This window comes from Amphiura filiformis, chromosome 6, assembly GCF_039555335.1.
Source record: "Amphiura filiformis chromosome 6, Afil_fr2py, whole genome shotgun sequence".
NCBI classification, from domain to species: domain Eukaryota; kingdom Metazoa; phylum Echinodermata; class Ophiuroidea; order Amphilepidida; family Amphiuridae; genus Amphiura; species Amphiura filiformis.
In genome coordinates this window covers 54,147,012-54,157,457 of record NC_092633.1, presented here as the reverse complement: position 1 = coordinate 54,157,457, position 10,446 = coordinate 54,147,012, and the positions used below count along the sequence as shown (strand labels likewise).

General features: G+C 38.4%; 1 protein-coding gene across 1 annotated transcript in view; it reads left to right on the top strand.

The window, feature by feature from the left end:
• The first annotated feature begins 842 nt into the window (after nucleotides 1-842).
• LOC140155624 (WD repeat-containing protein 53-like) overlaps nucleotides 843-10,446 on the top strand; it is a 12,775-nt gene continuing 3,171 nt past the window's right edge. The window contains 2 exon segments of the mRNA XM_072178541.1: nucleotides 843-940; nucleotides 10,253-10,446. The exon segment at nucleotides 10,253-10,446 is cut by the window's right edge and continues 32 nt beyond it. Of these exon segments, the coding sequence (XP_072034642.1) occupies nucleotides 10,332-10,446 (115 nt within the window). The 5' untranslated portion in view covers nucleotides 843-940; nucleotides 10,253-10,331.

Sequence of the window (10,446 nt, the reverse complement as noted above, 5' to 3'; positions counted from 1 at the left end):
TTACTGTACCGGAATATTTTAATAAAAGTCTGGATATAATACTAGTACTAAAATAATTGACAATAAAAACCATAGGAAATATTATAAAACCATAGTACATCTATTCATGGCATCATACATATTATGGAAAGCATGGAGCAAGCAAAATTTTTCATCATGATGTTGGCCTAAAATGAAATGCACGATTAGCAAGTCATCCATCGGCGATGAATGCATCAAGTGCACGGTGAATATAAAGCTCGAGTTCTCAGGAAGGTCGACTTGTCCGTGGTCGAGCTGTCACGGAGGTCGAGTTGTCAGAAGTCGAGTAGTCCGGAGGTCGAGTCGTCTGATTGCACCAATGCTATACTAAAATGCAGAAAACCTTAGACGAGCGCGTATTGTAAGGATACATCGCGTATATACTGCGTTGCACGCACTTGTCTCTGATTGGCTGCTAAGACGACATGTTGTTGCTGAGTGGAAATTTATGAATGAACTGTGCGCCGTACGCGTTGTTAGCGCCGAATTTGCAACATCACGGTAGTCGCGCTTGTAAAAGGTTTGCTGCATTTTAGTATAGAATGGATTGTTTATAAATGGGTTGGCCGGGATGGTTGGTTACTGCTATTAAAATAATCGCTTTCCTTTGTTTTATTTTGCAAATCAACAACAGTTTTTCACTATTTTGTTGCATTTTCAAATTTCCGCGACCAAACCCCGAATTCCGTGAGTATGGATTTAATGAAAATGGTCACAAACGCACATGACTTGCATATTTAATATCTCTGAACTAACTAATAAAATCGTCACCCACGTTTTGGCTGCATGATGACTTGCCAGAGGTCAATTTTTGTAAACATGCATGCGGCGAAGAAGGTCGACAAACTTCGAAAACGTAAAAATATTGATTGATCTGGGATTTGAAGAGATCCACATGATTTACACATGGAAGTGCCTGGTATGTAAATTTATTCACTCGTGGAATCTGTATTGATTTCTGATTGATTTGCTTGTTTGGGATTTAGGAATGTCAAAGAGCATGCAACTTGCCCGGCAACTTGCAAGTTCAGACTTCTTAAATGCACCCTGTCTCCCGGGGGGATCACTCGCTTACCAAAGTGGTATGCATGCTCGTCCCAGCACCTCAAAAATGGACCCTAAATACAAGCGGTTAAAGACAGCATTGCGTCCTATTGTTATTGCATTGGATTATAGAGGATTATATGACTACCACAACATTTTCTGTCAAGTCCAAACAGCTCATTTAAATCTTATTGATGTGTAATATTGATAGTGATATGATAAATAAATATAAGTAACCTCCCCTCACAAGTGAATCAAGTAATGATACCTAAAATAGAAATAAATTAAATATATAGGCCTATATTTAATTATCAATTAAAATTTAATACTGATTTAGGAGTGATAAATACCGACGGGGTGCAACTCTACTTATTATTTTAATATTTATTCATCTATTTATTTGTTATTTTAAATTTATTTATCATTCTTATAATAGTAAAAAAATAGATAGATTTTATTTAAATTTATTTTTCTGTTTGTTTATTATTTCACTTGCTCATTTTTAATTTGTAATTTAGATCTTTTCATTTCAAGGGTGTTATTTTAATATTGATAAAATATATTAAATAGTAATAGGCCTAAAATAAATAGTTTTAGGCCTACTTGAATTTTGAAAAATAAATAAATAAAATTCTAGTAATAGCTCATGTGTGTAGGTATATGTCACTGGCCGCAATGCTGCCTATAAGTTGTAATTATCCTGGTATTGATTATAACGGTGCTGCTGTGAATGCTTGAACTTTAGCAATCAATTTACTTTAGATGTATTGGCATAATCCTCTATAATCCAATGCAATAATAATAGGACGCAATGCTGTCTTTAACCGCTTGTCCCTAAATGGCGTAATCAGTGTAGAAAAATTTCACCCCTGAAAATCTTACCCCTGAAATATGGCGTAATTCGGTGTGAGAAACTAAAATGGACCCCTAAATGGCGTAAACTCTAAAACAAACCCATGGAAATTGAAAAAAGATACCCTAAACGTTGAAACTTTACCTGAAAAGCACCCTTTTTTCGTAAAACGTCGACGCCGCCACAAGGCCAAAAATCGACCCTTTTTCGACGCTTTTGGGGACGAGCATGCGTACCACTTTGGTAAGCGAGTGACCCCGGCCCTGTCTTAGGCCCTTCACAATTAATTTTTAGTTTCCTGTTTCATGGTTGAAAACCAGGGATGAGGCGACTTTTAATTATTAATTATCTTTCATTTTCTTTATTTTAAAATAAGTGGTCGCAACCTACATCAAGCCATTTTGACAAGGAGCATGCATTTAATTATTTTACTAACACTATGTTTGATTTTATACATAAAGTAATGGTACAATATAGGTTCTAATATGTTTATTCATCATTTTATATGGTCAAAGTCAGAAAGTAGCAAATGGCAGTCATTAAAAGTTATTTTTAAAGAGAAAATCCAAAATATAAATAAAATAATTAAATATTTTGCAATTCTCTACTTTGGACGCGGGCGGGAAACAGGAAACTAAGAATCAATTGTAATTGGCCTCAGCACTTTTTGCAGCCTGAGTCTGATCATGGCCTACAGTTTTATAGTAAATACATGTACATAAATATACTAGTACCAGTACTAGTACTAGTACTGAGACTGAGTACTAGTACTAGTAGTACGTAGAAATTTCTTATAGTCTGTCTTGTCTCAAGTTCAAGTTGAGAGAGTACATAATTATAAAAATTAACAATATTTCAATAATATAAATAATTGTAGCTAGTAATATTAATATATGCCATATTAGCTGAATTCCTCTAGCCTTCTCCACTTCACTAGACTGTCCCGCAGTCTCGGTTCGGTCCGGCCTGGATAATGGAACGATACATAATTACATATTTTATAGCCTACCAAAATAATATGCCATAGTCCTTCACCCCCCCATTTGTAAATACACAGCCCAAAACCAATTCCTCTCTCTACACAAATTAGCTCAAATGGCCACTACACTGATCACACCTCCTATATTGAACGCTAAAATTCAGTGACCGCTCCCCACGCCGAGACTGTTCCGAAGTGTTAGAGATTTCACTTCCAAATATTCGTTCAACGAAGCCCGGCGATTCTGATGTCAATTACGAAAGCCCCGCCCCAGTTTCAATTCAAATATGGTAGCACAAAGCTATGCCGCGGGATGTGACGCAAGATCGGATCCGACACTTGTCATTGTTTGTCACCAACTGAGAGGTATTGAGCTCAAGTGGCACGCGTCTGATAGACCCATGGTACGCGCAATAATAAAAGGCAACCACTGACTCGGACTTAGGCCTATTGTCCATATTATGTATATTATCGCGTGCGGTTTGCAAATGTTTGCACATTATTTAGCTAGCTAGGGAAGCCTTTTCAAATATCCCCGCGCTGCCAAGCTGCGTTGATTGGTCGGATACAATATCGTTGTTTTAGTCGCTTACACAAACGTTAATGTAGTGAAAACATGGACGTGGTATATAGAAAGATTGCGTGACTCCAAATCCGTAAAAGTGAACTCCCAGCATTTTGTGGGAACTGGAAGTCAAATTGCTTACAGACTGGGAGGGTCCATGTATTGGGTTGATTTTTAATGCTATGTAATCTACATTACCAGTCGTTCTCCATGGACCCGAGGGAGGGTCTACCACTTCACATGAATATCAACGTCCCAATATTGGAGAAAAGATTATTATTGGAGAATATCACTCCTGGATATCACTGTGCAACCTCAGCCTAATGCACATATATATATCAAATGCATCCCCGGCCCCTGGGAACCTAGTCCGAATAATCAGACCCAGAACAAAATATTAATTTCGGACATATTGATCGTTTTCTGGGTCTGACTCTGAACTGATTCCATTCGAAATCTTGATGCCAAATTGGACAAAAGAAGCACATGGTCCTACTTCACAGTTTTTTAATCCCCTATTCATGTTGCGTGAATCACCCTATTGTGGACCATCCTTGTGATACTTGAGTATTTGAACAAGCGGAACAGTTTTGACAGGCCTTTTTGTCTACATCTCTGTTTGTAAACAAACGAGGAGGTCGAAATTGTCCTCCTCTGCGAATACGAAAGTCAGCGTAATAGTACGGCACTACTGGGGACCCGGGTATGGTCCGGGATTTGACATCATGTGACCCAGGATTTGACTCAAAATGTGTCCTGGGGGGAGCCGGGTGTTAGCCGGGACTGGTATAAGAATTGCAATTGCAGGCCCAAATTAACCTAATCCCACTGAGGTAGGGTGTACATGTATGTATGCACCTAGGCTAGGCACGGAGTTTTATGCGCGTTCGCATAAAAGACATTTTTCAGCAAGCATTTGGGTGTCCAAAGCGCATTTTGGGTTCCATCGAGAATGTTCACGATTTTGACCCATCGATAAGCTTAAAGTTAAAACTTACGATTTTATGCCCCAAATCGGCAGCATTTACAAGAAAATTCACGCAATATCATTACTCGTTGACTGCCGATAAAACGCCCAATAAAGACTTAGTCACCGGACCGCGCCGCCAGTTAAAGTACATGCCCTATCACACCACTCCACACCATACATAAATTCTCCCAGTCACATTTCCCAAATATGAAATTAAAAAAGTCAAATTTTAATTTACTTTTTTAAAGTTTGGCAGAGGCGGGTTCGAACTCACGGCTAACGCTTAGTACTCTATGAGCCTAGCGCCTTAGACCACTAGGCCACTTGTCTTCTTGTTATTCAGCTGAAACTTATTTAAAAATATAATCGCAACTTCAACATAGGCCTACCACGTGACAAGCAAAGGCAGAAAACGATTATATTTTGGAATTTTATCTGCTTAAAACATTAATGTGTATTATAATAGAGCTACCATTATTTATATTGTTGAATTCTCAAGCGCATAGAGACAATTAATACGAGCGTCCTATGATACATACACAATAATACATAAAATCGATTTTGATCTTCGGCATTACTCGGTGACCTCCGATAAAACGCCCAACAACGCCGGTCAGTTAAAAAAAAATGCTTAAGTACATGGTCGCATGTCATGAATTGGTCATCTTTTGTGTAACATAATGTTTTATGATAAAAATATCACCGATCTTGATTCACTTCAACACAACTTTTAATGAATACAATTTAGACCATTAAAAGTATACATTTCTGGAAAGCTTATATTACAAGGATGCCAAATCAACAAAGTATCATATCATAATACAGGGTGGGTAAGAAATATACAGGGTGGAACATCAACAAAATTAGCATCTTTCCTGTCATGGTAAACCCCCATATTTTCTTTTTCTGAAAGCTATCAGCTCAAAATAAATATGGATTCAGAAAGACATTGCATGGGCCCTTCCAACAAATTAGGAAGAAAGAGTTTGGTATCCCTTGCGTTAAACATACAGGGTGGTCAAAAATTGAAAAAATAATTTTACAATTTGTATGATATTATCAATGAAAACTTTTTTCCTCCATGTCTGGCACTAAAACTAATAGCATAATTGAATTCCTCATCAAATTTCCTTAAAAATATGTGTACATTTGAATAAGCAGGGTGACTCGGGCAAGAGATAGGCCCTTTAGAAATGTCGGAGCATTACGTACACACATTGTACAGTAACATATAACTGTCTTAATTAGTATTTAATTAGGCAATTAATTAGTTACATCTTTTGTTACAGTTGATCTACTATGAGGTAGATTAACAATCCAGGATGATATATGTGCAATTTGGTGTCCATGCTAGTTGTACTTTTTAAGATACAAAGGTTTGAAGTTTGCCATATTTTCACAATTTTGTGTATTAACCCTATGGGGCTCACCCGCCTGCTCACCCGCCTAGCTCCTCCATTGACACATCTTACATATTGAAGTATAAATCTGAAAGTAGTTGTCTAATTGACTTGGGTTTTTTTGCATTTGACAAAGAACATAATTATCTACAAATGACACCAAACTTTCTAAAATATGTATCATACTTTTAGAATAAACTAAACTTAAAGTGGGAAGAAAGCATTTTTATGTTACGGCTCCTCCATTTTTGGGTGACCTATTTGTGACATGCGACCACATGCCCTATTGAGATAAGCAATCCTTTTGTGATATGTCCATTCATCCATATAATAATAGCAATCAGATTTTTGGATGGATGTTTTACACAGTGATTGGAGAAGAAGCTATGTAAATAATCAAAAGTACATGTCTACAAATTGACAAGGACAACTCCTTTTGTCAAAATTGTTTTCACCTATTGCTCAGTATGTTAATTAATCCGATTAATTACGTAATTTCGCCAGCGTATGATATATCAGTACTAATATGTAGGCCCAAGGAGGTATATAGAAAGAAGAGGAAATAGATTACGATCGCATATTGGTCCTTTGTGCCTATTAGAGTTTCCGCCAAGGGAGGAAGAAAAAAAGGAAGGAGGGGGGGAAGGAGAGAGGGGAGACCGATGGAGTCACAGGGCTCTAAATTACATAGGCGTAGATCGGGGGGGGGGGGGTAAATGCCACAATATTTTGCCAGGGGATGGTCAATATAATCACCCCCCAATATTGACGCCTGTGTATTGGTTTGTGTCAAAATTAACCTCATATTTGGCCATTTTATAGCCACAGAATGCCATTTTTAGCGCTTTGCGCGAATTTATTCCACTTTTGTCCCATATTTCACCAGTTTAGTTTCAATAGGCCTATGCTAAAATTTTCGCGCGCATTTGTACCATAAGGTTCACTGTACTGGGTACTTTTAAAAATCCTAACCTAACCTAAAACATAACTTTAACCCTTAGATTGGAGCTCTACTAGAAGTAAAAATATAGATAGTGAAATCTAATTTAGTATTTCTATATCTATGTGAGAATGATACAATAGAGGCCCTGCATGAAATTATTGATTGGCTCCAAACAAAGGTTTTCAACCGTGTCCTTCACCGTAGTTATGGCGGAGTGCAGTCCATTCAATCAAATGTTGTCATCAACCTATTTGATCGTAGTGCAGGATTATGTGTGTGAGACGAACTGTCACGGTAGATTGCAATCATGCTTTTGTTGAATGCATTTGAGTAGTCCGCCATATTTACGGGATGATACGTCGCATGCAAGGCCTCTATATGACATGATGAACATAGTCATTGATGCATCAGTTTTAAAATAGACTAGGCGGTTACCCATATTTGGCGGTTCTCGGCTGGGCGCGATTACCAGGCTGATGGTGACATGCCCATATGACAATTTTTACTAATTTGACCTCAGATGACCCCAGGGTGACATTGGATGACCCCAAAATGACCTAAACTTATAACTCTAAATGTTGACTGTACCTACCAAGTTTCATGCCCATATATGAGCTTTTACTAATTTGACCTCAGATGACCCGTGGTGACCTTGGATGACCCCAAAATGACCTTCAAAAATGCTGCTTTAAATGTTGACTGTACCTACCAAGTTTCATGCCCATACGACACTTTTTAGTAATTTGACCTTAGATGACCCCTGGGAGGGGACCCTGTGGTCGGATGACTTAACGAACATAGACATCTTCTTGCCAGGACAGAACTACACCCACCCACCGAGTTTGAGCCCGTGAGGACCTAGTTTCATGCCCATATGACAGTTTTTAGTCATTTGACCTCAAATGACCCCTGGGAGGGAGCCCTGGGTCGGACGACTTAACTAACATAAACATCTTCTTGCCAGGACAGAACTACACCCACCCACCGAGTTTGAGTCCCGTGACGACCTAGTTTCATGCCCATATGACAGTTTGTAGTCATTTGACCTCAAATGACCCCTGGGAGGGGGCCCCGGGGTCGGATGACTTAACAAACATAAACTTCTTCTTGCCAGGACAGAGCTACACCCACCCACCGAGTTTGAGCCCGTTTACCCACGACGGCCTCACATTAGCAGTCACAGACAAAACCTAAATCTACAGAATATATCCATTACTTGTCGATACTCGAAAGAGCTCAAAATAAATAACTTAGAAAATTTTCTTGATGTCCTTTAACATGTTTTCATAGTTAACCATCGTTAGCCATGGATATCTATCATGAGAACTGACCGGTGACTAAGTCCGATTTATTGGGACGTTTATCGGCAGTCAACGAGTAATGTTGGTTCTAACTTCACTTATGTACGGTACATCAAAATACAAATAACGATCATTAAACCAAGCATAATGTGGGGAAATTTACCCTTGCTTTCGACATTTCGATCGACGATTTGTGATGGTCGCCATCTTTATTTTTTATTTTTTTTAGAAACTGGAAATGAACCGGCAGTCGTTCGTGATTGATTGACATGCCATGGTTTTACCTATGTTTTTCGTGTTTTGCATTGATAACAGGGGATCACGCATTTTAGCGCATTTTTACCTATTTTTTGGCGCATTTTCGCGCATTTTGAAAAGTGGCCAGCGCATTTTGCTGTTTTAAATCGCGCAAAACTCCGGTGCCTAACCTAGGCCTAGAAGGACAATAATATTTGTCCGTATGCTGGCGACGTCATAAGTCATAACTGCGCAAAACGAACGGATTTGAATCTGCATTGTAAAATACAACATGGCTTTATAAATGTCCATTCATTCCTACACGCTATATATAATTTTGGTTTAACGTTGGTTTAGATGTGTTGCAGCAGCTCACTGTTACCGACGAAACCATATTGAGATTGAGATTATATCTCAATATGGTTTCGTCGGTAGCGCAATACCCTAACCTAACGTTAACCTCATGCCACCTCGATCGCTGTGTAATCACTATGGCGTTACTTTTCCTCGGCTTCATTCCATAGCTTGGCGTATCTAAGATCCGTCACTATGACATGTAGCGAGGTGTACGCCACTATGACCAGACAGGGTCTAATACTGCATAAAACCGGGCAACGTTATTTCTATAGATCTGCTGCGCATTCAAATTGCATTGTATTGCATCGTAATTTCATTTGTGTCTATGCTAATTATGTTTACACAACATGAACTCACGTGTTTTCAAGCAAATTCGCCGATAATAGGTGATCAAAAGCGATCGGAATGTTACAAAAGTACAGATCGCATTCAGCTTACTTCATATGAGATGATCTTTGGAAAAATACGGCATAATTTGTCTTGGTGTTTGCGGAAAGCCATGCAGTAAAATATAAATACGCTTGCGCAATTCATGATTGACAACTAACAATCGTCGTGTCCTTCAGATCCTCCACTGTCAATTTCTTATCCACTCACTAATCCTCACAAAAGCTTTGTGTTGATTACGTAATGTGTGAGGCAAATTGCAATAAGTACAATGAAATAATGAGTAGGGCGGGCTCGAGGCGGTTTCTTCTTCATCTTACGTATTAGTATTGTTCTCCAAAAAACCCGGAAGCTTGTCGTTTGGAGCTCTAGCTGAAATACAGCAAGATAATGTAAGATAGTAAATGTAAACCTGTATTTTAGCTAGAGTATCTCGAGCTAACTATGACATACAATTACAATGTTTTTCATTTTTGCTGATATTTCTTAATTATAAAATGATTTTCCATCATTTTTCCTACCCGGCGATCTCACATCCGGGACACCGGGCATAAACAATGTTTATGCCCAGCTCTCGACCAACCACGCGCGCTGTTATATAGCGTGTACAATGTATGTATGAACAGTCGTTTAGTCATGAAACTATATAAATGAACCCCTAATCCATACTATGCTGCAATTGCTTTGCGGTGCGTTGTCATATCAGTAATACTTTGCCGCAACTCTTTGCATTTCCAAGTTAAAACATAATGATGTATAACTTAATTGCAATACCGCAATGCAGTATTTTGCAGTATGCATGTACAATGCAGTGCGGAAGCAATTGCGGAGTAGTATACTGCCATGACTACAGTGTCCATGGAACAGCTGGGTTCCTTTGTGTCATTTTTGACTTTTGAGAAATATATGCTGGTTTCAAAATTCAAATCATACTGTACCTCCTAGCTATTTTGCCAAGTCTCGCAAGATGTGTACCGTAGTACATATGTAGCTATTAAATTAGCAATTCTGCAAATTTATGCAAAATATTAGGCTTTGTGTAGGAGCTGGGTTGCTTGTGATGACTTCATATATGGTTTACTTAAATGTGCATGCCTGTAGCCCTGCGCAAACCTTTTTAAAGTTTTAAAATAAAACAGATATTAAAACAGATATAAATGTAAGTTTTAAATTTCTCTTTTCTTTTCTTTTTCAGAAACGTTTACAAAGCATTATGTTTAGCCGGAGCAGGTATTAAAAGGAACATTGACAGAATACAGTACAAGCTATAAACCATGGAACTGAGAACTAAATACACTGGTGGCCACACTGACACAATTCTCTGTGTGTGTGCAAATAGCTTCAAACAGCTAGCAACAGGTAGTGAGAATAACCAAGTTTGTGTGTGGG